At 46.1% G+C, this 26,857-nt stretch overlaps 1 protein-coding gene and 1 pseudogene across 1 annotated transcript in view; both read left to right on the plus strand.

The window, feature by feature from the left end:
* The window catches only part of RHPN2 (rhophilin Rho GTPase binding protein 2), a 59,389-nt gene that overhangs the window by 9,588 nt on the left and 22,944 nt on the right, over nucleotides 1-26,857 (plus strand). Inside the window, exons 2-4 of the mRNA XM_032614292.1 lie at nucleotides 4,019-4,134; nucleotides 18,603-18,731; nucleotides 21,632-21,707. Coding sequence (XP_032470183.1) covers nucleotides 4,019-4,134; nucleotides 18,603-18,731; nucleotides 21,632-21,707 — 321 coding nt within the window. The remainder of the gene's footprint in view (nucleotides 1-4,018; nucleotides 4,135-18,602; nucleotides 18,732-21,631; nucleotides 21,708-26,857) is intronic.
* Nucleotides 145-15,385, plus strand: LOC116744482 (annotated as a pseudogene).

Below are 26,857 nucleotides of genomic sequence, written 5' to 3' on the forward strand. Positions count from 1 at the left end.
ATCACTTTGCTGTACACCTGAAACTAACACAATATTGTAAATCAATTCTACTTTAATTAAAAAAAAAAAAAAAAAAAAAAAGCTTTTCCACCTGCTCCCCCTTCCCTCCCGAGCGCCGCTCCGGCTGCACCACGCTCCCTCTGAGCTCCGGGCTCCTACTAAGCTAGTGCCACCGATGTCTCCCTCCATCATGATCATCTACCGGGACCTCATCAGCCATGATGAAATGTTCTCTGACATCCACAAGATCCGGGAGGTCGCGGACGGGCTGTGTCTGGAGGTGGAGGGGAATATGGTCAGTAGGACAGAGGGTAACATTGATGACTGCCTCCGCTGAAGGCCCCGAGGGCGAAGGTACCGACTGCACAGTAATCACTGGTGTGGTTATCGTCATGAACCATCGCTTGCAGGAAACCAGCTTCACAAAAGAAGCCTACAAGAAGTACTTCAAAGATTACATTAAGGGCTTCTCTGGTGGCGCAGTGGTTGGGAGTCCGCCTGCCGAGGTAGGGGACGCGGGTTCGCGCCCCGGTCCGGGAAGATCCCACATGTCGCAGAGCGGCTCGGTCCGTGAGCCATGGCTGCTAGGCCTGCGCATCCGGAGCCTGTGCTCTGCAGCGGGAGAGGCCACAGCAGTGAGAAACTCGCGCACCGCAAAAAAAAAAAGATTACATGAAGTTAATCAAAGGGAAGCTTGAAGAACAGAGACCAGAAAGGGGAAAACCTTTTATGACAGGGACTGCAGAACAAATCAAGCACATCCTTGCTAATTTCAAAAACGATCAGTTCTTTATTGGTGAAAACATGAATCCAGATAGCATGGCTGCTCTGCTGGACTGCCGTGAGGATGGTGTGACCCCATATATGACTTTCTTTTAAGGATGGTCTAGAAATGGAAAAATGTCCACAAATTTGGCTGTTTGGATCTATCACCTGCTCGTCATAACTAGCTGGCTGCTGCCTTTCATCCACACAACACCAGGACTTAGACAAACGGGACTGATGTCATCTTGAGCTCTTCGTTTTGATGTTGATTTGTTTGGAGCGGAGGCATTGTTTTTGAGGAAAAAAAAATGTCATGTAGGTTGTCTAAAAATAAAATGCGCTTAAACTCAATTGAGAGAATGCCTCTTAGTTTAATATGTAATATCTAAATCCATCCTGTGTAGCCTTCCTGGAGAAGCTAGAACCTGGTTGTAGACCACTACTAGAAAGCATAAGACCATCTTCAGGTAACTTCCACAGTGAAAACCACTTCCGGGACTTGGAATATAAACAAGAATGAACAGTGATTCAGCTGAAGTAAAGGGAAGGACCATGCTCATAGCAGTGCCAACATTTGAAGCGGATTTCTTACACATTTCATCACCTACAAATGGAAGTAGTTAACTCTGGAAGAAATTACCAAAAGAATAAAAAGAGACTAACACAGTTGGAAGAAAAAAAAAAAAAAAGAGGATGGGAATTCCCTGGCGGTCCAGTGGTTATAGGACTTGGCGCTTTCGCTGTGGTGGCCCAGGTTCAGTGTCTGGTGCGGAATAAGCTCCCGCAAGACGCACAGCTAAAAAAAAGGAAACTCTTTTTCTGCTTTTAAAACTTTTCACAATGAAACATTGATTGTAATCTAAGTACCCCAGGAAATAATGGACAGAGAACACAGACAATTCACTGAAAAAGCAATTCAAGTGATCAATAATATATGAAAAAAAATGTTTATCTTCACTAATAATCCTTACAAATTGGGAGCATGGGATACCTGTTTTTTGCATATCAATTTGGCAAAGATTGAAAATAATACTTTAAACTCAACAGTAAAAAATAACCCAGTTTAAAAATGGGCAAGGAGGGGGCTTCCCTGGTGGCGCAGTGGTTGAGAGTCCGCCTGCCGATGCAGGGGACACGGGTTCGCGCCCCGGTCCGGGAAGATCCCACATGCCACGGAGCGGCTGGGCCCGTGAGCCATGGCCGCTGAGCCTGCGTGTCCAGAGCCTGTGATCCACAGCAGGAGAGGCCACGACAGTGAGAGGCCCGCGTACCACAAAAAGAAAAAAAAAAGGGCAAGGAGGGAATTCCCTGGTGGTCCAGTGGTTAAGACTCTGCGCTTCCACTTCAGGGGCGAGGGTTCGATCCCTGATTGGGGAACTAAGATCTCGCATGCCCTGTGATGTGGCAAAAAAAAAAAAAAAAAAAAAAAAATTGGGCAAGGAATGTGAATTGATCTTTCTCCAAAGATACATAAATGGCCAATAAGCACAAGAAAAGATGTTTAACATCATTAACCATAAGGGAAATGCAAATCAAAACCACAGTGAGATAGCACACATCCTAGGTTGACTCTAATAAAGGCAATAACAAGTATTGATGAGGATAGGGGTAAAATGGAACTCTCGTCTAGTGTTGGTGGGAATGTAAAATATTTTAGCCGCTTTGGGAAGTAGTTTGACCTCAAATGGTTAAACATAGAACTAACCATATGACACAGTAGTTCCATTCCTAGATCTATAGCCAAGAGAAGAAAGGAAAACATACATCCACATAAACACTTACACACAAATAAGCAGCCCTATTCATAAGAGCCAAAAAGTGAAAACACCCTCAAATGTCCATCAACTGATGAATGGATAAATGAATGTTCATATTGATTGGAGTGTTAGGGACAAAAAGGAGTGGAGTACTGATATGTTCTACACCACGGAGGAACCTTGAAAACATTATGCTGAGTGAAAGGAGCCCATCACGGAAGACTGTATTCTGTATCGTTCCACTTAAGTGAAATGTCCAGAATAAGCAAGTCTATACAGACAGAAATTATCAATAGACTCATGGTTGCCTAATGCTATCGGGGAGAAGGGACAGGAAATAGAGAGTACCTTTCTTTGCTGGAGGATAATTGGGCTGGTGCTTAGTAGGGAGGAGGGGGCTTAAAGAGGTTAGACGCCCTGTAACTCAGTCCTAGAAATATACCTTAAAGGAAAAACTTGAGGTTTACAAAGATTCGTGTTTACAAATATGCACCAAATAATTATAGATAATAGCAGATACTTGGAAACAATCTAACTGTCTGACCATAAGGAAATGGTAAATCCTAAAAAAAGGCAACATTATGCAATTATTAAAATCATGGTTTTGAGGAGCACTTCATAACAAAGGAAATTTTCATGATAGAGTATTAAGTGAGAAAACACGATAGCCTATGTGTGCCACTGTGCAGAAAAGGGTTAACATGGCAGACCTGAGGCTGCTTTCCTTAGGAAGACCTGCTTGCAAGGTTGGCCCCTGCCTGGTCTCTGGGAGCTTGGCTCTTGGAGTGTTCCTTTCATCCCCTAAGTGATGAAGTTGGCTCTCTGTGTCTAAACTAATGGCGAAAACCCTGTGGTTTGCAATGAACACCTGCTTTCCTTTCGGCAGCCTGGAATTTTGGTTGTGCTAGGCAGAAGGTGCCTTTGTGATCAGCCCCCAGTAAAAACCATGAATCTGATTTTCTAATGGGCCAACCTGGGCAGTGACACTGCATGCATGTTGCTGCATTTTTGTTGCTGGGGGAAGAATGTGCTTTGTGTGACCTGTCATAGGACAGAGAAAGCATAAGGAAGCCTGCACGTGGATTCCTCCAGACTCTACCTCTTCTTCCCTATGATCCAGCTATGTATCTTTACTAAACTGCTGTCATAAATCTTAGCTGTTGAGTGCAACTGTATGCTGAGTCCTGTGAAGCGCCAGACATGGGGCTGGTCTGGGGAACTCCCTACTCAGCCACTAATGTGGAAAGTAACAATGTGCATATATTGTAAAATAGGTGGGCAGGAAAGAAACCAATCACAGTGGCTGTTTTGGAGTTGTGTTATTAGGACTGACTTTTTCTTTATTTTTCGTATTTTATATATTTTCCATGTTGGAAAATATATTACTTTTACTTTCAGAAAAAATGAGTTTTTAAAACATTTTCTGTTGTATTAGACGTTTGTCATCATTTTTAGAGTGGCTGACCTCTGAAGGGGCGTCTCTTGTTTTCCCTCAGGGTTGCAATCCCCTCGCACAGACTGGCCGGAGCAAACTGCAGAATCAGAGGGCTGCCTTGAACCAGCAGATCCTGAAAGCCGTGCGGATGAGAACAGGAGCGGAGAACCTTCTGAAGTAGGTGTCTGCTGGCTCTACCTCCTTGGCTGGGAGCCCGGACTCTCCTGAGGCCTGTCCATTTATTTCCTAAACTCCCAGGCCTGCCCAGCTTCCTCTCTCAGCTCTTGGTTTTAGCTTTGAGTTTCCTCCTCATTTCTGGCACCTGGAGCGGGCCCTGTCTCGCCTAGAGCTTGGTTGTGTCAAAGAGAAGTATTTTACACAGCCTGTCTGTGTGTTTGGGATAGAAGGGCGATGGGGGAAGTCCAATGATCTGATTCCTGTTTGTTTTCCCTGCTTTCTTTGGGACCTGTTTTCTCTACTGCATAGCACTATGCCTGATCTAGAATCACTGCTTGCTAAATATTTGTTGAATGTCTAGAGAAAAGAAAGGCAACACAACATTGTAAATCAGCTATACTTAGGTTAAAAACATGAGATTTGAAAAAATAAAAAGGGAAAAAAAAAAAAAAAGAAAGAAAGAAAAGGAAGGCAGAAAGGAGGGAATAGGAGCCTTTCAATTGCCAGTGTCCATCTTTAATGAGAGGGGCCCAGTACAGCTCTGGGCTCTTGGGGCACTCATTATTATTCTCTGATGGTAACATAGTTACTTATCAATCATAGAACTCACAGAGGCCTTACCTGTAGGCAGCTCTAAGCCCTCCCCACACCCTTCAATGCAATGCAAAATGATATGGCAGCTTCCTCTTGTTTACAAAGAGTTCAGACTTCTTCAGAGCTCTAGGGGTGACTCTTGCCAGCCCCACGCTGCCTTCTGCACTGGGTATGGAGGCAGGCAGTATGTCTGCTGCCCGGCTAAGTGAGACAGATGCTTCCTGGAGCCTCAGAAAGACATGTGGAGTGTTTGCTGGGACCTGGAACCTGGAAACCTGGCAGGATATGGATAATGGGTGTTCCCAGTAGGTCTGCTTCACTGTTGAAGACCTTAGGGAGCCCTGAGGCTGATTGGAGGCTGTTGGGAAAAACAAATACACCAAACCAGGTGGATTGGTAAAAGAGCCACAAGACTCTGATGGTCACATACATGTACGAATAGTGTGATCTGCTGTTCCATATGGGCCGCTCACCCGAGCACTCAGTAAAGACAAGAGGAGGGTTTCTCACCATGAACTAGGAGTAAATTCATGTCTGAATCGGTCTGTATTTGTTCGTTAGGAAAGATCTCTGAGGTATGAAATGGGGGAAAAGAGAGATGCAGGACAGCATGCCCTGCGTGTGTTTAAAAAATATGTGCATATGCTTTTGTGTATGCAAAGACTTTTTCCAAAAGGGGCGAAGAAAAAGCTGTTAGTAGAGTGGGCTCTTGGGAGTAAGACCAGGGTTGGGTGGGTAGACGTGACTTGTCACTTTATCCTTTCAGTGTTTGAATGTTCTTTTAACAAAGTGCGTGGATTACTTTCATGCATTTTTATTGTGACATACTGCAAAGGCCTAGAAGAATAATATAAGCAACGCACTGCCCCTGGGTCAGGAACAACAGTGCTGTGCCTGTGTTGGTTTTGTTGCTCATGGACTAGCAGAGGATGCAAGTCCTGGGGTGGCCAAGTGTCTGGGAACCTCTTCTCCAGCTACTTCTGTAACAGGGTGGAAGGGAGGCTGTTCCTGGAGCAGACTGGGGAAAATACGGTAACATTCCACCTTTTGAAACGACTGACCATGTCCCTGTCCCCAGAGAAGTCTGGACATGGGAGTTGTCAGGTCTGCTGCACAGCGGGCCTCAGCGGCCAGTGCAGCTCGAGAGAGGCCCCCAATTTTCGTTTGTTTGTGGTTTTTTTTTTTTTTTGGCTGCAGTGGGTCTTCGTTGCTGCGCGCGGGCTTTCTCTAGCTGTGGCGAGCGGGGCTACTCTTTACTGCGGTGCATGGGCTTCTCACTGCGGTGGCTCCTCTCATTGTGGAGCACGGGCTTTATGTGTGTGAGCTTTAGTAGTTGCAGCACGTGGGCTCAGTAGTTGCAGCGGGCAGTCTCTAGGGTGCGTGGGCTTCGGTAGTTGTGGTGCATGGGCTCAGTAGTTATGACTTGCGGGTGCTAGAGTGCAGGCCCAGTAGTTGTGGCACATGGGCTTAGTTGCTCCGTGGCATGTAGGATCCTCCTGGACCAGGGATCAAACCCGTGTCCCCTGTACTGGCAGGCGGATTCTTAAGCACTGCGCCACCAGGGAAGTCCAAACCCCCGATTTTGGGAAGTCCTGCCGTGTGCTGAGCTTGCTGTGCTGAGGACGCTGCAGGTGTGGTCCCCCTGGTGTGTTTTGTGGCCTTGGGTTTTGGTTGACACCTTGCCAGGCCAGCTGTGCGGCCGAGGGGGTGGGTGGGCATCTCTGACCCTGTGCCTGTCCATTCATGCAGCAAATGGATTTACTGAGCACCTACTAAGTGGCAGGCCATGTCTGAGATGTGAGGGGATAAGGCCGCAAGCAATTCAGACGAGGTCCTGCTTTCCTGATGCTTAATCTCTCGTAGGGGAAACCGAAACACACAAGCAAACAAATCCACTCACGTCAGGAGGTGGTGTTTTCTAGGGCACCGATGAAAGGGAAATGTGATAGAGGCTGACGCAGTGTGATGCGGCCTTGGAGACGGAGGGTGGTCAGGGAGGCCCCCTCTGGCAAGGGCACTTGGCGTTGCTAAGGTGGGGCCTAGGGCGGTTTTGTCTGTCTTGCTCTGTTAATGACACCAGCAAACAGCCTCTCTGAGGCTCATTGTCTGGTCAGCGGTTGTTGAGCTGGCGGGGTGGGGGTGGAGTGAGGTTGTTAATGATTCTTGCAGTGACCTAAAAGCTCAAAGTGCCCCTCTCTGGGGAATGTTGTCAGAGGAAACCCTAAAGGTATTTATTAATCTGACTTAACCGGCACCAGCGGTTTCCCGAAAACAAATAGGGCGTGTAGCTGAGCCCAGCTCTGGCCCGTGAGTGTTTCTGGGTGGCCGATTAGGTGATTGTCCCTGCCAGCAAAGGGTAGTTTCAGTCATAAACCGGGCCCTGCCGTCCTGTCTGTCTGTTTTCAGGTTCCTAAATGTCCTACCGTTGCTCCCTGATAAAGGCAGAGCAGTTGGAATGTTTGGGGGAGTGGGCATTTGGGAAAATGTCCCCCCAAATGCAGGAACGTGAGGATCCCAGTCCTTACCTGCATTGGTCAGGGAGTTTTGAGTCTGGGCGGGTGCTCTGAGGGACCTGGTTTTCTACCCCTTCAAGGCCTTCTTCTCCGATCCATATCGGCCAAGAGTCCATGAGCTTCCTGGAGTCTGACTAGGAAGATATCAGATATTTTCAATGTGCTTTTTTAGGCTAAGCAAGGATAATATTCTCTCTCTTTTCCTAACTCCCTTCCCTCCCTTGAGAAAAGCTGGGGTAGAAACGTGATGATGTTTCTGAAAAACAGATGGCCTCTGTGAAATTTAAAGCAAGTTGCCACATAGTTCAATTTTAACTAACTGGTTCTTTGAATAAGGGTGGGTCATTTAATATCTTTGGGCTTCAGGTTCCCTTCTCGGGGCCGGGTGTGCATGGAAAAGAGTGAAGGGGACTGGGACTGGTGCTGTGATGCGTTAGGGAGTGGTGGGGACTGCAGTAAAGAGCAGAGCATATGCTCTCTGGAGGGGGCAGCTACAGTGTGGCCCATGGGGGGGCAGGGCCAGGGTTGCCAGATCTTCAGTTTTGCTTTGTTTTGTATTTTTCAGGAGAAGAGAGAGAGATCTGACTTTTGTCCCCTTTTTTATCTTCTGATAGTTGAATTTTAAAATATCGGCAACTAATTCAAGGGGGAAGAAATAACACCCTGAGAATCGAGTGAGCAAGTCCCATGGACCTCCAGTTTGCGATTTCTGGACCAGAGGGTCGTGAAGTTCTGGGACAGGGGTGCCCTCGGGTGATTTGGGCTGTATGAGAGTGACTTGAGGTTAATGACTGCTCACACTGTCAGTTCTGAGAGGGGCTGGTGTCCGGGCAGTGGGGTGTACGAGCCAAAACCTTGGGGGCCTGCACCAACTCTGAGGCCTGCCTTTCTACACTGAGAGATGGGCTGGAAGGTGTCCTGCCAGACCGGCTGATCTGCTACCTTAGCCAGGTGGCCGCATGAGGGCACTGGGCAATACTTGCTCTAGCTTTCCTGAATCCCTGGCAGAGCAGGGTTTGGGGTCAGACAGATTAAGGCCGAACTGTTCCAGTAAGGTCTGTGAAGCTGGTACAAGCCTGTGTTGCCTGTCAACAAGCCTGTTCCTGGAGGGACAATTTTACTAAAAGACTTGGGAGAAAAATTACACTAAAATAAATGGAGATTCATGGGTCAGAATGCAAATTCATGTACATCTTTAAGACAAAACATGGGGATGTTAGAGAAATTTTGGACTCGGGGCAAAGAAACCATACATCCCATGGGGTGTCTATGGTGGAAAAGGTCTCAGAGGCTCCAACTTGAGGGACATGCCTGGATGTTGTCAGTGGCCTCAGGAAATCATAGACTGTGGCCTTCTTTTTGCTGTTCACATATGGTGGCTTGATCACTCAGAGTAAGTTGGACACCTTTTCATTCTTCTTTTCTTTTTTTTAAAGTTTTTTTTAAAAATAAATTTATTTATTTACTTTTGGCTGCGTTGGGTCTTCGTTGCTGCACACGGGCTTTCTCTAGTTGCAGCAAGCAGGGGCTTCTTGTTGCAGAGCACGGGCTCTAGGCGTGTGGGCTTCAGTAGTTGTGGCACGCAGGCTCAGTAGTTGTGGCTCACGGGCTCTAGAGCACAGGCTCAGTAGTTGTGGCGCATGGGCTTAGTTGCTCCACGGCATGTGGGATCTTCCCAGACCAGGGCTCGAACCTGTGTCCCCTGCATTGGCAGGCAGGATTCTTAACCACTGCACCACCAGGGAAGTCCCACCTTTCCATTCTTGACTTTTGCAGTATGTGTATGCTCTTTAGGAAAAACCCAAGGGAGACGGCCTCTCCTTGGTGGTCCAGGCCAGAAGGAGGCCGTGGAGAACATGGGCAGGGAGACCCTGGGCAAGAAAGGGCTGAAACAACCTACTGCCTCATCCTGGTCGGTCTCAGGGCCTCTTTTGGCTGGAACATCAGTTATCAGACCACAGGGGTTTCAGAGTAGAAGCACACCCAAGTGAAAGCTGAGAAAACCCATGTTCTTCCAAAAAGGCCCCTAGAAGGGATTCATTTTCACCCAGAAAGGCAGCCCAGGTGCAGAGCACCAGTACTGAGGAGCCCGAGGTTCTGGTCTTCATCCCTGATTTGGGCCAGCTGTTCCCCCAGCTGGGGCACAGGGGAACTGGGTACACCCACCATGTTGAACCGGTGGCACCTCATTCGAGAAGCCCCCCTCCACCAGTGAATCCGTGAAAAATCATGACCCGTACTAGGAACAGCACACGTTCTAGGGTTCCTTTCTCAATCAGCGTTGCACCCTAAGGTCAGCATTGTGGAAACCCACCCTGAGAGCCCCACCTGGCTACCAACTTTTTTCGGAGTGACGCGTGACTCACATGCAGAGGTCCATGTCCAAAGAGCAGGTCATTGATTTGTTGCAAATCCTAAATCTCAAATTGTTGCCAAGTCTAGAATAAGTAGCAGATCCATATATAGAGGTGGGAAAATCAAGAGTTGGCATATTTGGAGGTTCTCCAGATGTTTGGGTGGGGGTCTTAGGGCCTCAATTGTCATATTTAAGCTGGACCCATTCTGTTGCTGAGAACCAATCACACGCCCCCATACCCCAAACCCCCAGCCCCATCCCCGACTCACACACCATTGCTTCTAGAGAGTGGTCTTTACTCTGCCCTTTTTTCTTTCATCAGCTGAAATTGAAAGCCTCCACCGTGTGGAAAGGACAATGTCAGGTTCCAAGAGAAACAGTAGGAAAAGGTCTTGTCCCTCCAGGAGTTATAATTGTCTTGCCTCACTCTAACATGTATTTGAGGCACCCTGACACACTCGTACAGCATGTAAGATTAAAACAGGAGCGAGTGAGGATATGGGGGCAGGAGGAAGAAGATTAAAAGAGATTTAGCTGGAAGTAAGGCTAGTACACGCTACAAGCTCTTATATCCTCTGTCAGATGTGGGCCATGTTTGTCTCCGAGTTTTCCGGCAGGCAGTAAGAAGGGAATGTGACCTGGAACACATTTCATACCCATTAGCTGGAAGCAGACCATTTGCTGAGAAGAAGTTGTTCCCAATACCGAGGGCTGGGAGGATTTCCTCCCTTGTACCCTCGTAGACTTTATCAGCTAGTGAATCAGTCGTGTTCTCAATAACATCTCTGTAGCTCAGGTTTTACGAGGGGCAGATTGTGAACCACGGTGCGTAATGAAATCAATTCAGTGGGTTGCTGTGGCATAATAAAAAATAAATATTTGGTCTTTGGTTCCTGGCACAGTGCACCTAAAACCCTTGGAACCTCCTGAATGTCTTTTGTATGCTAATGCGATGACACCTGATGGGGGTCGGGGGCCTTCAGGAGGGGGAGCTATTTGCCAGAATAGACCAAGCCTGTTTAGAGGGTTGGAACTTTCAGCCTCACCCCTGGACTTCTGGGAAGGAGAGAGGGGCTGGAGATTGAATTCAGTCACCAGTAGCCAATGACTTCATCAACTATGCCCCGGTAATGAAGTAATGAAACCTCCATTAAACCCCTAAGTGATGGGGGACTTCCAGGTTGGAGAACACATCGAGGGGCAGGGAAGGAGGTCTTCCTGCAGAGGGGATGGTGGCTCCTCTCCCTCCTGGGCCTGTGGATCTCTTCCATCTGGCTGTTCCTGAGCTGTATCCTTTAAAAATAAACCCCAATAAATGGAAGTAAAATGTTTTCCTGAGTTTTGTGGGTCATTCTACTGAATTTTTTTTTAACATCTTTACTGGAGTATAATTGCTTTACAGTGGTGTGTTAGTTTCTGCTTTATAACACAGTGAATCAGTTATACATATACATATGTTCCCATATCTCTTCCCTCTTGCGTCTCCCTCCCTCCCACCCTCCCTATCCCACCCCTCTAGGTTCTCACAAACCACCTAGCTGATCTCCCTGTGCTATGTGGCTGCTTCCCACTAGCTATCTATCTGTTTTACGTTTGGTAGTGTATATATGTCCATGCCTCTCTCTCGCTTTGTCACAGCTTACCCTTCCCACTCCCCATATCCTCAAGTCCATGCTCTAGTAGGTCTGTGTCTTTATTCCCGTCTTACCCCTAGGTTCTTCATGACATTTTTTTTTCTCTTAGATTCCATATATATGTGTTGGTATACAGTATTTGTTTTTCTCCTTCTGACTTACTTCACTCTGTAGGACAGACTCTAGGTCTATCCACCTCACTACAGATAACTCAATTTCGTTTCTTTTTAGGGCTGAGTAATATTCCGTTGTATATATGTGCCACATCTTCTTTATCCATTCATCTGTCGATGGACACTTAGGTTGCTTCCATGTCCTGGCTAGTGTAAATAGAGCTGCAATGAACATTGTGGTACATGAATCCTTTTGAATTATGGTTTTCTCAGGGTATAAGCCCAGTAGTGGGATTGCTGGGTCATATGGTAGTTCTATTTGTAGTTTTTTAAGGAACCTCCATACTGTTCTCCATAGTGGCTGTACCAATTCACATTCCCACCAGCAGTGCAAGAGTGTTCCCTTTTCTCCACACCCTCTCCAGCATTTATTGTTTCTAGATTTTTTGATGATGGCCATTCTGACTGGTGTGAGATGATACCTCATTGTAGTTTTGATTTGCATTTCTCTAATGATTAATGATGTTGAGCATTCTTTCATGTGTTTGTTGGCAGTCTGTATATCTTCTCTGGAGAAATGTCTATTTAGGTCTTCTGCCCATTTTTGGATTAGGTTGTTGGTTTTTTTTTACATTGAGCTGCATGAGCTGCTTCTATATATTGGAGTTTAATCCTTTGTCAGTTGCTTCATTTGAAAATATTTTCTCCTATTCTGAGGGTTGTCTTTTGGTCTTGGTTATGGTTTCCTTTGCTGTGCAAAAGCTTTGAAGTTTCATTAGGTCCCATTTGTTTATTTTTGTTTTTATTTCCATTTCTCTAGGAGGTGGGTCAAAAAGAATCTTGCTGTGATTTATGTCATAGAGCGTTCTGCCTATGTTTTCCTCTAAGAGTTTGATAATGTCTGGCCTTACATTTAGGTCTTTAATCCATTCTGAGTTTATTTTTGTGTACGGTGTTAGGGAGTGTTATAATTTCATACTTTTACATGTACCTGTCCAGTTTTTCTAGTGAATTATTGAAACTGAGAAGGGGGTTGTGGGAACCTCTGACTTGTAGCTGGTTGGTCAGAAGTTCAGGTGCCCTCCCCCTGCCCCCACCTGCTTGCAACTGACCCCCGAAGTGGGAGCAGCCTTGTGACACTGAGCCCTTAACCTGTGGGGTCTCTTCTAACTCTGGGAGTTGGTGTCAGAATTGAATTGAATTGTTGGGCACCCAGTTGGTGTCAGAGAATCAGAAATGGAGAGTTTCAAACATTATTGTTTTTTAAAAAGAAGTTATTAGAGTTCGAACAGAATATATTGGAGAGCATCACATGTATGGCAGAGTATGGCTTTGTGAGACTTGTTTTTGGGGGCGGGAGGTGTATGTGTGTGCTGTGCTGTGATATAAATGCATTTCTTACTGGTGATCGTGCCCTTCTCCAAAAAAAATTCCCAAACCAATGACATTCACCAACTGAGCTTCCGATATCTCCTTGCCTGGCTGGGGAGTCCAAACGTGCATGTGTGAAAACTTACTGGGCAGTGAGAGGGCAAGTGCCATCCTATCTGCAGCCAGGTCACAGCTGCTCTTTCTGAGGGGGCATAAGCTTGTTGGTTGGTCATGGAGAAAGAGCTGAAGCAAGGGAGGGGGAGAGAGGGAGAGAGAGAGAGAGAAGGGTATATATATGCACCACGGAGAGAAACTGATGGGCCCAAATATGTGCAAGGCAGGGGAAGCCCCAGGGGAGAGGGCCAACTGCAGGGGAAGTGGTTTAGCGCTTTGCTCTCTGGAGGGAAGGTGGACAGGTGGTGAGCAAAGCTGACCAATGACAGGTAGATGGATTTTCATCAGCTGAGGAGGAGAAGGTAGTCAGGTACTGTCTCTCTGGCTGGCTGGAGCTCTTGGCTGGTGACCCATTTCACGGATGAGGACAGTTCTGGTACCTGGCCTGAGCCATGGCTGAGGACTTGCCAAAATGGTTCAAGGAAATGTGCTCAGCAAGACCTGGCTTAGAACTGGGTTTTTATTGTGGTTTATTTTTTTTTTTTTTTTTTTTTTTTTTTTTTTTGCGGTACGCGGGCCTCTCACTGTTGTGGCCTCTCCCGTTGCGGAGCACAGGCTGCGGACGCGCAGGCTCAGCGGCCATGGCTCACGGGCCCAGCCGCTCCGCGGCATGTGGGATCTTCCCAGACCGGGGCACGAACCCGTGTCCCCTGCACCGGCAGGCGGACTCTCAACCACTGCGCCACCAGGGAAGCCCTATTGTGGTTTATTTTTAAAGGATACAGCTCAGGAACAGCCAGGTGGAAGAGATCCACAGGCCGAGGAGGGAGAGGAGCCACCATCCCCTCTGCAGGCGGGCCTCCTTCTCTGCCCCTCAATGTGTTCTCCAACCTGGAAGTTCCCCATCACTTAGGGGTTTAATGAAGGTTTCATTACTTCATTACCAGGGCGTAATTGATTAAGTTATTGGCTACTGGTGATTGAACTCAATCTCCAGCTAGCACCTGTAAGGTCTTCGAGTAGGTGGCAGAACCCCTGCTTTGAGAATTTGGGTAAAGTTTGTTTCTCCATCCTGCTTAACACTATTCCGTTCTATGGATATAGCACATTTTGCTTATCCATTTGCCAGTTAGATATCTGGATTCTTTCTACTTTGGGGGCTATTAGGAATAATGCTACTATAAACATTCACACTCATGTCTTGGTTTGGACATATGTTTTCATTTCTTTCGTATAGATTCCTAGGAGTGCAATTACTTGGTTGTATGCTAAGTTTATGTTTTAACATTTTTTGAAACTACCCAGCTGTTTTCCCAAGTGGCTATGTCATTTACATTCAGCAGTGCATGAGGGTTCTAGTTTCTCTATACATCCTCACTAACACTTGTTATTGTTTGTCTGTTTTATCATAGCCAACCTAGTAATTGTGTATTGGAATCTTATTATGGTTTTAACACGGATTTCCCTGTTGACTAAAGACTTTGAGCATCTTTTCGTGTGCGCTTATTAGCCATTCATAGAACTCCTTTAGTAAAATGTTTATTCAAATCTTTTGCCCATTTTATGAATTCAGTAAAGTTGCAGGATACAAAATCAATATACAGAAATCAGTTGCATTTCTATACACTAATAATAAATTATCAGAAAGATAAATTAAGAAAACAATCCCAACACTCCTACAGCGTTGGTGGGTCTGTAAGTTGGTACAGCCACTATGGAAAACAGTATTGAGATTCCTCAAAAAATTAAGAATAGAATTGCCACACGACCTATGTACTCCACTTCCGGATATTTATCTGAAGAACACAAAAACACTAATTTGAAAAGATATATGTACCCCTATGTTCATTGCAGCATTATTTACAATAGCCAAGATATGGAAACAACCTAAGTGTCCATCAATGGGTGAATGGATGAAAGAAAATGTGATACACACACACACAAACACATACACCATGGAATATTACTTAGCCATAAAAAAGAATGAAATCTTGCCATTTGCAGCAACATGAATGGGCCTTGAGGACATTATGCTAAGTGAAGTAAGTCAGACAAAGACAAATACTATGTGATCTCACTTATATGTGGAATCTAAAACAAAACAAACAAAAACTCCTAGGGACTTACCTGGTGGTCCAGTGGCTGAGACTCCGTGCTCCCAATTCAGGGGGCCCAGGTTCGATCCCTGGTCAGGGAACTGGATCCCACATGCCACAACTAGGGGTTTGCATGCCGCAACTAAAGGTCCTGCGTGCCGCAATTAAGAGATCCCGCGTGCCGTAACTGAGACCTGGCATAGCCAGATAAATAAATAAATAAATATTTTTAAAAATAATAAAAAACCAAACCAAACAAAAACCCCCAAGCTCATAGATACAGAGAACAGATGGGTGGTTGCCAGAGGTGGGGGCTGCAGGGGAGATGAAATGGGTGAATGTGGTCAAAAGGTACAAATTTCCAGTTATAAGATAAGTCATGGGAATGTGATGTACAGCATGGTGACTATGGTTAATAATACTGTATTGTATGTTTGAAAGTTGCTAAGAGAGTAGATCTTAAAAGTTCTCATCACAAGAAAAAAATTCTGTAACTAAGTATGGTAACAGATGGCAAATAGACTTATTGTGGTGATCATTTTGAAAATATACAAATATAGAATTATTATGTTGTGTACCTGAAACTAATATAATGTTGTATGTCAATTATAATCAACTAAAAAAAATATTTTGCCCATTAAAAAAAATTGAGTGGTCTTTTTGTTATTTAATTAACAGAACTCTTTATATATTCTGGATACAGATTCTTTATCAGATATATAATTTGCAAATATTTTCTCCCAGTCTGTCTTTTTTCATTGTTTTTTTTAGATGGTATCTTCTGAAGCACAGACGTTTTTAAATTTGATGAGTCCAGTTAATCAATTTCTTTTTTTCTTTATGTGCAGTTTATTTTTATTTATTTTCTATATTTTTTGGCTGCATTGGGTCTTCATTGCTGTGCACAGGGTTTCTCTAGTTGCGGCGAGTGGGGGCTACTCTTTGTTGCGGTGCACTGGTTTCTCATTGTGGTGGCTTCTCTTGTTGCGGGGCATGGGCTCTAGGCACGCAGGCTTCAGTAGTTGCAGCAAGCGGGCTCAGTAGTAGCGGCACGCAGGCCCTAGAGTGCACAGGCTTCAGTAGTTGCAGCACGTGGGCTCAGTAGTTGTGGCATGTGGGCTCTAGGGCACGCGGGCTTCAGTAGTTGTGGCACATGGGCTCAGTAGTTGTGGCTTGCGGGCTCTAGAGCACAGACTCAGTAGTTGTGACACACGGACTTAGCTGCTCCACAGCATGTGGGATCTTCCCGGAGCAGAGATTGAACCTGTGTCCCCTGCATTGGCAAGTGGATTCTTAACCACTGCGCCACCAGGGAAGTCCTCAGTTGCTTCTTTTATGGATTGTGCTTTTGGTGTGTAGCTAAGAATACTTTGTCAAACTCAAGGTCATGAAGATTTTCTTCTAGAAGTTTTGGAGTTTTTGCTCTTTTGCTGAGGTCTCTGATCATTTTGACTTAATATTTGGTTTGGTGTAAAATTTAGGTTGAGATTTATTTTTTGCCTATTGTGCAGAAAAGAGTTATCATAGCCGGCCTGAGACAGCTATCCTTAGAAAGCCCTGCTTGCAAGGTTGGTGTTTGGCTGGTATCTGGAAACTTAGATTTCAGGAGAGTTCCCACCATTCCCAGAACTGATAAGAGGAGCTCACTAAACTATTTGCACAATGTGGTTTATATTGAATACCCGCTTTCCTTCTAGGAGTCTTGAATTTTGGAACATGCTAGGCAGAGGTGTCTTCCTGACCAGCCCCCAGTAAAAACCCCAATGAGCTTCCTTGGAAGATAGCATTTTCACATGCGTTGTCACAACTGTTTGCTGAAGGAATTAAGCATGTCCTGTGTGACTCCTTTGGGAGAGAGGACGCTTAGCGCCTGTGCCTGGTTTCCTTCAGACTTCACCCCATGCACCTTTCCCTTAGCTGATTTTGCTTTGTGTCCTTTTCCTGTAATAAATGAGAGCAATGCGTACAACTATATCCTGAGTCCTGCAAGTCCTTCTAGTAAATCGCTGAACCTGGCGGTGGTCTTGGGGACACTGACATGCCTAGGGATGTGCAATTGCTTCAGCATCATTTGTCAGAAAGACTTTTTTCCCCCTTGAATTTTCTTGTCACCTTTGTCAAAAGCAATTCACCATAAATGTAAGGATGTATTTCTGGATTCTGTTCAGTTCCATTGCTGTTCCTTATGCCAATACCACATCTTGATTACTGAGACTTTATAGTAGGTTTTAAAATCAGATAGCATAAATCCTCTAACTTTGTTCTTTTTCAAACTTCTTTGGGCCTTCTAGGCCCTTTGCATTTCCATATAAATTTTAGGCTCAGTTTGTCGATTTCTACTAAAAAGCTTACTAGCGTTTTGATTGGAATTGCTTTGAATTGATAGGTCAATTGGAGAGAATTGACCTCTTGATAATAGTGAGTCTTCCAATCCAAAAACATGGAACGTCTCTCCATTAAATATCACAGCAATGTTTTGAAGTTTTCAGTGTACAAGTCTTGTGCTTCTTTTCTTAATTTTATTCCTAAGTATTTTAATCTTTCTGATACTATTTTGAGTGAAATTTTCTGAATTTCATTTCAAGATTGCTCATTGCTAGTATATAGAAAAAAAAATTGATTTGTTTATTTTGAATTGTATCCTGTGACCTAACTAAATTTATTAGTTCCAGTATTCGTTTTGTGGATGCCTGGGGATTTTATACATGCAAGATTATGACAGCTGTGAATAAAGACAGTTTTACTTCTTCCTTTCAATCCAGGTGCCTGTCATTTCTTTCTTTATTTTATTGCTGCTGGCTTGAACCTCCAGTATGGTGTTGATTAGAAGTGGCATAAATGGACATCTTTGCCTTGTTCCTGATCATATGGGGGAAAGCATCAATCTTTCACCATTAAGTATGGCGTTAGCTGTGGGTTTTTGTAGATGCCCTTTATCACGTTTTGTAAGTTATCTTTTATTCCTAGCTTGTTATGGATTTTTATCATAAATCTGTGTTGGACTTTATCACATGCTTTTTTTCCTGCATCTGTTGAGATGACAATTTATTTTTTGTCCCTATTTCTGTTGATATAGTATGTTACATTAATTGATTTTCGGATATTAAGCCAACCTTGCATTCCTGGGATAAATCCCACTTGGCCGTGATGTATAATCCTTTGTATATGTTGCTAGATTCAGGTTGCTAATATTTTATGGAGGATCTTTGCATATGTATTCATGAAGGATATTGATTGGTTATTTTGTTTTCTTGTGGCGTCTTCCTCTGGTTTTGGATCAGGGTGATATTGGCCTCATGGGATGAACTAGGGAATGTTACCTCCTCCTCTATTTCTCATCCATTTCCTTTTAGGGGGAAAATTTATGGTCTCTTATGGGTGACTAGGAGCAGCTCCTTTTTGTCTTCTCAAGGCTAATTCTTACAGAGTGGTCTTAGCATCCATGTCAGGCAGCTCAGTGTCATTGGCTATATCCTAGGTCCATTTATTGGCAGGTGTGGCTCAAAATGGGGCAGGTGCCCAGCATCCCTGAGACACCTTATCTGATCACATCTGGCTCCTCCGTCTGCAGGCAGACCCTCAGAACTTCCCTATGGGGACAAGGGTTGGGGTATCTGCTCAGCCGGCAGCTGGGATGCTTGGCTGAGGACGCTTCTCTCCCCGCCCTCTTTTAACAGAGCAGCCACGAACCAAAAGGTACGGGAGCAGGTGCGCCTGGAACTGAGCTTCTTGAACTCAGACCTGCAAATGCTGAAGGAAGAGCTGGAGGGGCTCAACATCTCGGTGGGAGTCTATCAGAGCACAGAGTAAGTGGGGGCAACACTTCTTTTGGATACTTTCTGAGCCTTGGAACATGCCTACATCGGGGATGGTGCACAGATAGGCTTGAGGGTGTGGCAGACCCCACTTTGATCCAATTTGGGGTTGAGCAAGGTGTAGGAATTAAAGGGATGAACCCATGGAGTTTGTTGGAAATACCTGGCCAGTTGGACAAGAAGGCATTTATTTGTCTTGGGGACACACGGGACATAGTTTTACAGGAGAGCTATGTGGCTGGGTCCAGGTGGGGAGATGGCGTCTCTCAGGTGGCCTGGGTGGTGGCTGTGTCATAAAGATGCCCTGGAAGGGCGGCTGTGGTTAGCTCTGAGCACCAGCCTGCCAGATGGGTCCCAGGAAGCCCTGCCTTCTTCCATCAGCCTCAGCACCGTGCACACGGTCTGACCCTGGGTCATTCTGTTGATAAGAGTACAAAAACATAAAAACTGCCTTTTTTTTTTTTTTTTTTTTTTTTTTTTTATGCGTTACGCGGGCCTCTCACTGTTGTGGCCTCTCCCGTTGCGGAGGACAGGCTCCGGACGCGCAGGCTCAGCGGCCATGGCTCACGGGCCCAGCCGCTCCGCGGCATGTGGGATCCTCCCAGACCGGGGCACGAACCCGTGTCCCCTGCATCGGCAGGCGGACTCTCAACCACTGCGCCACCAGGGAAGCCCAAAACTGCCTTTTATATCAAAGATTATGAGACCTTTGCAAGTTCCCTGAGGAGACAGTATGACTGAGACACTTTGGAAATGTCCCCCATTAAATATTTGAGAAACAAATGTTCTAATTCAGAAGCATCCCTCAGAGAGGGTTTATAGGAGACCAAACGTTGAGATGTGACCTTCAGAAAAGCTCAGAGAGTCTCCCACCCCAAGGTGAGCTATCTTGGAAAGAAAAGTCCATCTTTAAGAAGAAATAACTTTGAGGGGACTTCCTTGGTGGTCCAGTGGTTAAGGCTCTGTGCTTCCAACGCAGGGGGCGTGGGATCGACCCCTGGCAGGGAACTAAGATCCCACGTGCCGCGTGGGGCTGCCGTAAAAAAAAGAAAAAACTTTGAGGTCTAAAGAACAGTTTACATACTTTTCTGTGTGGGGAAGTGGTACTTCTCAAAAGATAAGGGAGTCCCAGGGGAAACCCAGTCAGAAAATAATTCCCTGGATTAACAGAATGAAAATGTCGGGGAACCTTGAGTCACCTTTGGAATGTACTTTTCCTGATTGTCCCCAATCCTCTGCACTGTCCCCGAGGTGTTTTTCTGAGTCACGTGTGAAACCTCTTCTCCTTTGGTGACTGTCCGTGAGCCAGCCCGTGTGGCCTGCCTCGCTTACCTGTGGGCTCCCAGTGCAGTCTGACACCTAATCAGAACAGTCAATGCACAGCTTCCCCCAGCCTATGCTCTGGTATTAAATTCCAGTGTTTTGCCCAAAGGTCAAAGTTCCTCCAGGAGGCAAGGCCGGGCCAAACTTTGGTGATAAATGTAGGATGTTTCATATTCCCCCCTCACCGTACAGAAGCACAGGGCTGTCCATCACGAGGGTGTTCCCCAGAGCCATGCAGTCAAGGCCCCTGTGTGACCACGGTGCGGCTCTAGAGTGTCCGGTCGGCCCCCTGTGCGTTGGGAAGAGAGGAGAGAGACGTGCAGATGCATAATGACACCTTGCATTTCCATCAGCCCCCTTCCTGTTTTCAAAGCAGATTGTTTTTTTCTCAGCACGGTTGATTTTTAAACATTTCTATGAGGTAGGCAGGGAAGAAACAATCTCATTGTGCAGATGAGAAAACACAGGGAAGCCGGAAGTTACGGAAAAAGTTATATTAGCGCAAGGTGGAGGGCGGGGCGCCCTGGCCCGGAGGCTTCGGGACGCTGGCTGCTCCTGGACAGTCACAGGGAGAGCCAGCCCCGTCGGGGTCAGGCCAGGAGCACGCTGGGGCCCAGAGGAGGGCAGCACAGCCTGTCTTCATCTCCTTCTAGCAGGATCCAGCTTTCCCTCAGGAAAGGGCTTTGGGGAAGCTATACACCCCGCTGGGGCTCGCCTGCTTTCAGCTTAGCCCTGTTGTTTTCTGTCCCCCACAGAGGCAGCTTCAGCTTACAGCCTATTGTCCACTCACCCTGCCTGCATTCCTGGCCTCCTCCCCAGGCTGGGCTGAGCAACCCCAGGAGGTCTCCTGTTACAGGTCTGGGAGCGAAATCCCTGTTTGCAAAAAGTAGCTGAGCCCCATTCACTTCCTGTTAGCTCTGCCCCTAAGGCCACTCCCAGGGCGACCTGTTGGGTAACCAACTGGTGAGTGCGGGGAGAGGAGGTGGAGGGGAAACAGCCGGTCTGGGTCTCACCCAGGGCTGGGAGCCAGGTGCGCTTACGTGTCAGATGGGGCCCCTGCCCTCAAGGCCTTCCCTGTGCTGGGGATGGGATGCCTAGAGGGATACACCGGATAGGAGGAGGCCCTTGAGAGCCCAGAGTTGGAGGGCTGCAGGGGAGATGGGACCCGCTGCAGTGAGGAGAGGCGAGGGGGATGGGGGTTGGGTGGAGCTGGTGGAGATGCTCCAGATGATGGAGCAGTGGGCACACCAGGCACAGCCCCGGGTGCACAATAGGTTCTCAGCACAGTTACTCAAAGAAGTGTAGCGATTGGAGGGCTAAATCAGGGTGGAGCTGGTAGGGGCCTCATGTGTTAGGCTGGGTCGTTTAAAAGTTGCCGGGGACTGGGACCAGTTTTGGAACAGAGATGGGGACGTGACCCAGGTGGTCTTTATGGAAAATGAACTGGTGTGTGCTAGCTTGGCGGCGAGAGAGCGGGTGGGGACCTGAGCTGGGCTGCTGGGGGAAGGCCGGGGGGTGCAAAGTGGCTGGGATACGGATGTTCATGTACCTTGCTGTGTTCCTTCTAGGGAGGCATTTACGATTCCCCTGATTCCGCTTGGCCTGAAGGAAACCAAGGACGTTGACTTTTCAGTCGTTCTCAAGGTAAATCTCAAAGCGAGGGGCACTGGACTCACTGTTTAAAGGGAAGTGTAGAAGTTGTGTATCCCTTGAGAGTGGCCTTAGGCTCAGTGTGCCCGAGTGTCAGTTGATTTCTGCAGGGTGGCCTTGAGCCCCCTCAGAGCCTGTCCCGTCCTTTCAGATGCTCCCTTTCATCTGGTCACTGAGGCTTCTGGGGAAGGGGTTGGAAACCCAGGCCAGTCCACCCCAGGTCAAAGAGGGTATATAACCAATTTAGGCCACGTTTTTGGAAGAATAGCCAAAGTTTTTGTCCCTCACCATTTTATTGTGAAAATAGAAAAACTGAAAGAAGTTGACAGTGAATCCCTGTATACTCGCTACCTAGGTTCTCCCGTGAACATTTTGCTGTAGTCACTTTATCACGTATTCGTCCATTTATGTATGCATCCCTGAATCTATACATCAATCCATTTTATTTTTTGATACATTTCAAAGGAAATCAGGGAATTTCCTGGCGGTCCAGTGGTTAGGGCTTGGCACTTTCACTGTCGGGGCCTGGTTTCAATCCCTGGTCGGGGAACTAAGATCCCACGAGCCACGCAGCTTGGCCAAAAAACAAAAACAAAAAAACAAAAAACCCCACCAAAACAAAGTAAATACTTGAATAGCTAGAGTTTATGGATCCCGCTGCTCCCTAATTCCTGGATGTCTACCTTCTCTTTTCTTTCTCTCTCCCCCTCTTTCTCCCTCCCTCCCTTCTTTCCTTCCATCTTTTTTTTTTTTTTTTTTTCCCAATAACAACCTTCTTGAGATATAATTCACACACCGTACAATTCACATCTTTAAAGTGAACGGTATCTGGCCTCCCCTTAGCCAGTGTGTCCCTGGCAAGCAGCGTTACTTGTAGGCCCATCTGTGTCTGTCACTGTGCAGGGTGCTGTTGAGGTCACAGGCCCTGCCTTTGGATCCCGTGGTTCAGTAGGGGATCCAGGTGGGAAGTGGAAGATGTGTTTTGATGGAGTTGCCCAGAGATGCCTTGGGGCCAGGAGAGGCCTCCCGGTGCCTGGAATGCTTTCCTCTTCCTCCTTGCCCCACATCCATCATTCTGAGTTTTACTGACTCACCTCAAACTTCCATTTAGGAGGAGAAAGTGGCGATGAGGTGGAAGGTAGTGCCTGTCTCTGAGCTTTCCAGCACAGGCATGGTGTATAGGAATGAATCCCAGCGTCGTGAGAAATGCTTCAGAGAATTTTGTTTCTTTTCACAGTAATCCTGCTAGTTGATTCATCTTGGACTGCTTTTAATTTAGAAAAGAAAAAAATGATGATATGGCATTTTGGGCCCTACGCAATTTGTCCTTTTAAAAAGCAATTGGTTAATGCTTCAGAAGCCTTTGCACTTGACCTCCAAGCTCAATCAGAGACTGCGTGAGTCCCTTGACATATAAGCCCTTTCACTCACGGCCTTGTGGACTGCTGCTTGTTTAAATCCAGGTCCCGGGCCCTGTGAGTTTGGGGTTTATTTTGGAGTTTAAGAAGGGACATTGCTAGTCTTCCTGGATGCAGGATTGTCAAGGATTTTATTTTCTGGGTAGGAAACAATCCAGAGCTATATGGCAGCTTTTCACAGGTCCCCTAAACTTTTAGATGTGACACTTGCCACAGGTCTGTGAGACTCCAGACAATGCTTATGTCTGTGGAAATGTTTTAGTTGCTTTTGTAGAATAGTTTCTTTTAAGATTTAGTTTGTTGCTTGGTGCCAGAGCTGCAAGAGTGCAGGCATTTGGGGGTGTGGAGTAGGTGAAGGAGATTAAGAGGTACAAGCTTGCAGTTATATAATAAGTAAGCCAGGGAGTTATAATATACAGCCTAAGGAATATGGTCACTCACGCTTTGGTGATAGATGGTTACTAGACTTGCTGTAGTGATCATTTCATAATGTATGCAAATGTCAAATCATATGTAATACATCTGAAGCTAGCATAGAATTGTAGTCAACTATGTTTCAGTGAAACAAACAAAAAAAAGGCATACTTAGAACCACAAAATGTCTGAGTTTGGAAGGAATTGTAAAGGTTACCAAAAAATAAAGATAAAAATAAAGAACACAGGCATTTAAAAGGGAGACTCTTGGAGAAACTTGGGAATTTCATGGGCATCTGTAAGGATCCAAACATGTCATGTGCTGAATTCACATTAAAGCCAGTGGGGGAAAAAAAATCACATGTTGTAGGTATGGCCAAGTGCTATTCAGCTGAGACTTCCAGCCATGTCATTTTAGCCTAAAAAGGACTCTACAAATGTCAGTCATACAAAAATGAGAATGTTTGGGGGATGTTCTGTTTTTCCTTCCACATTTGTCCTTGAGAGTAACACAGACAGGTGCCACAGAAGTAGTTTGGCCGACTGAATTAGGGCAATTCAAGTTGTCTTTCAAATCTGTGTATCCATGTGATGTTTAATGGTCATTGAAGCTTCATGGTCTGATTTTTTTTCTGTTTTAAATAAATGGACTTTAAAATGGCTTCACAAAAAAACACGATCAAAATCAATTCCCTTTCAGAGAATTCACGTTTTTTTTTGCTTTTAAATATGTCTTTATTAATTTATTTTTCCAACTGAGAACAGTATTGCAAAACATTCCAAAAATATCGAGACATGTAAAGATCCCTCACAGCCACACACCTCCTTCCCCCGCCCCCCGTCTCCCCACTGAGCTATGTAACTTGCTCAGTACTTAATCTTTGAGCACCCGATGTTGTCCTCTGATCAGGGGCCTGCCTTAGGAGGCTGTGAGACTCCTGTGATCTGTTCAGGCTTAGCATGGTGTCTTCTGGTAGTAGGTGCTAAATAAGGTAGCTATTAATTTCATTCTTTTTAAAAAATATTTATTTATTTATTTGTGCTGGGTCTTAGTTGCGGCTCACAGGCTCCTTAGTTGTGGCTCACTGGCTCCTTAGTTGCAGCTCGCTGGCTCCTTAGTTGTGGCATGCATACTCTTAGTTGCAGCATGCATGTGGGATCTAATTCCCTGACCAGGGATTGAACCCCGGGCCCTCTGCATTGGGAGTGCAGAGTCTTATCCACTGTGCCACCAGGGAAGTCCCAATTTCATTCTTAAGGCAGCTTTCAAATACCGTTGTCAGCAGCTCTCCCATCCAAGTACTAACCAGGCCCAACCCTGCTTAGCTTCCGAGATCAGACGAGATCAGGCGCGTTCAGGGTGGTATGGCCGTAGACCGTTGTCAGCAGCTCTCTGAGCACGTTTGCACACTTTGCTGAATATTCCTTTTGGATAAATTTCTGGATGAGGATTTGGTAGGTCAAAGATACATGTTAGGGATTTCCCTGGTGGTCCAGTGGTTAAGACTCTGTGTTTCCACTGCAGGGGGCACTGGTTCGATCCCTTATCAGGGAACTAAGATCCCACATGCAGCACAGCCAAAAAAAAAAAAAAAAAGAAAAGAAAAGATACATGTTACCTAATTACCCACCAGAAGTGGTCCTGCCTTACATTCCCACAGTGTATGACTGCTTACATTGGGTATCGCTTATCATTTTGATTTTGTGAGGTCAGGCAAAAGTGATATCATGACAGTTTGCATTCTTTGATCAGTACTAGAGTTCCCGCTTTTGTTTATTTGTCCTTTACATGTGTCCTTTTGGAAATACCTATTTCTGTCCTTTGTCTGCTTTACCATAGAGTTGCTTTTAAGAGTTCTTTTACATATGAAGGAGAGTAATGCTTGGTTATGTACGTTACAAATATTTCTCCCAGTAGGTTCTCTCCTTTAACTTGTTTTACAAGCAATACCAGTTTAAAAAGTACATCTTTTTTTTTTCCAAACAGATTTTATGTTGTTAAGCTTAACAGTTCTTCCCTTAACAATTCTTCCTTGACAACATGTTCAGAAAGGCATTCTCCACATCAAGAAGACATTAACTATTTTGCTATAGTTTCTTCCAGTGCTTTAAAATTTTTTAACATTAAATCTTTAATCAATCAGGAATTTGTGTGTAAAAAAAATGAGGTGTAGTACTCTTTTTATTTTCACCAAAAAATGGGTAGCCAGTTTCTCCTGAACTATGTATAAAGAATCCATCTGTGAGGCTTCCCTGGTGGTGCAGTGGTTAAGAATCCGCCTGCCAGTGCAGGGGACACGGGTTCGATCCCTGGTCCGGGAAGATCCCACACGCCACAGAGCAACTAAGCCCGTGCGCCACAACTACTGAGCCTGTGCTCTAGAGCCAGCGAGCCACAACTACTGAGCCCGCGTGCCACAACTACTGAAGCCTGTGCGCCTAGAGCCCGTGCTCCACAACAAGAGAAGCCACCGCAAGCCCACACACCACAACAAAGAGTAGCCCCCGCTCGCCGCAACTAGAGGAAGCCCGCACGCAGCAAGGAAGACCCAACGCAGCCAAAAATAAATAAATACAAAAAAAAAAAAATCCATCTGTGGTGCTGGATACTGTCCATTGCACTGCGTGCCCCTCCCTCCCCCTCAGCCCTCCTCTACCCTGCTCTGTGGCTTTCTATTGGGTGTGTCAGAGGGGGAGTAGCATCAGCAGATGAGAGGATGGGAAGAAAGGGAAGTCGAGGCTTTTAACTCCTCAGCTCCCTCAGCTGGGTACCTTTTACAATCCCCCCCAGCAGGGAAGGTCCTCATGGCTGTTGGATGCTCACTTCAGGCAGCCACCTCTCCAGGTTCCCATAGCTCCTTCTCCCCCTTGACCCTTCAACTCTGGTTCTAATGGCTCTGGAGGTCCTGCACAATCCTATGGTTTCCCATAACCCTGCCCACATCACTATAAGAGTTCTTCCCTTCGGACTTCGCTGGTGGCGCAGTGGTTGAGAGTCCGCCTGCCGACGCAGGGGACGCAGGATCGTGCCCCGGTCCGGGAAGATCCCACATGTCTCAGAGCGGCTGGGCCCGTGAGCCATGGCCGCTGAGCCTGCGTGTCCGGAGCCTGTGCTCCGCAACGGGAGAGGCCACAACAGTGAGAGGCCCGCGTACCCAAAAAAAAAAAAAAAAAAAGTTCTTCCCTTAAATTCACCTGTGTGCCCCTCCTTCCTGCCTGGAGCTGGTGGATGCTCCAGGCTTTCCTCTTCTTTGGAATGCTGGCTTATGTTATATACCTGCTTCAGTTTGTTTCTGCTCCATACCTGGTTTC

The sequence above is a fragment of the Phocoena sinus genome, chromosome 19 (assembly GCF_008692025.1).
Source record: "Phocoena sinus isolate mPhoSin1 chromosome 19, mPhoSin1.pri, whole genome shotgun sequence".
Taxonomy (NCBI): domain Eukaryota; kingdom Metazoa; phylum Chordata; class Mammalia; order Artiodactyla; family Phocoenidae; genus Phocoena; species Phocoena sinus.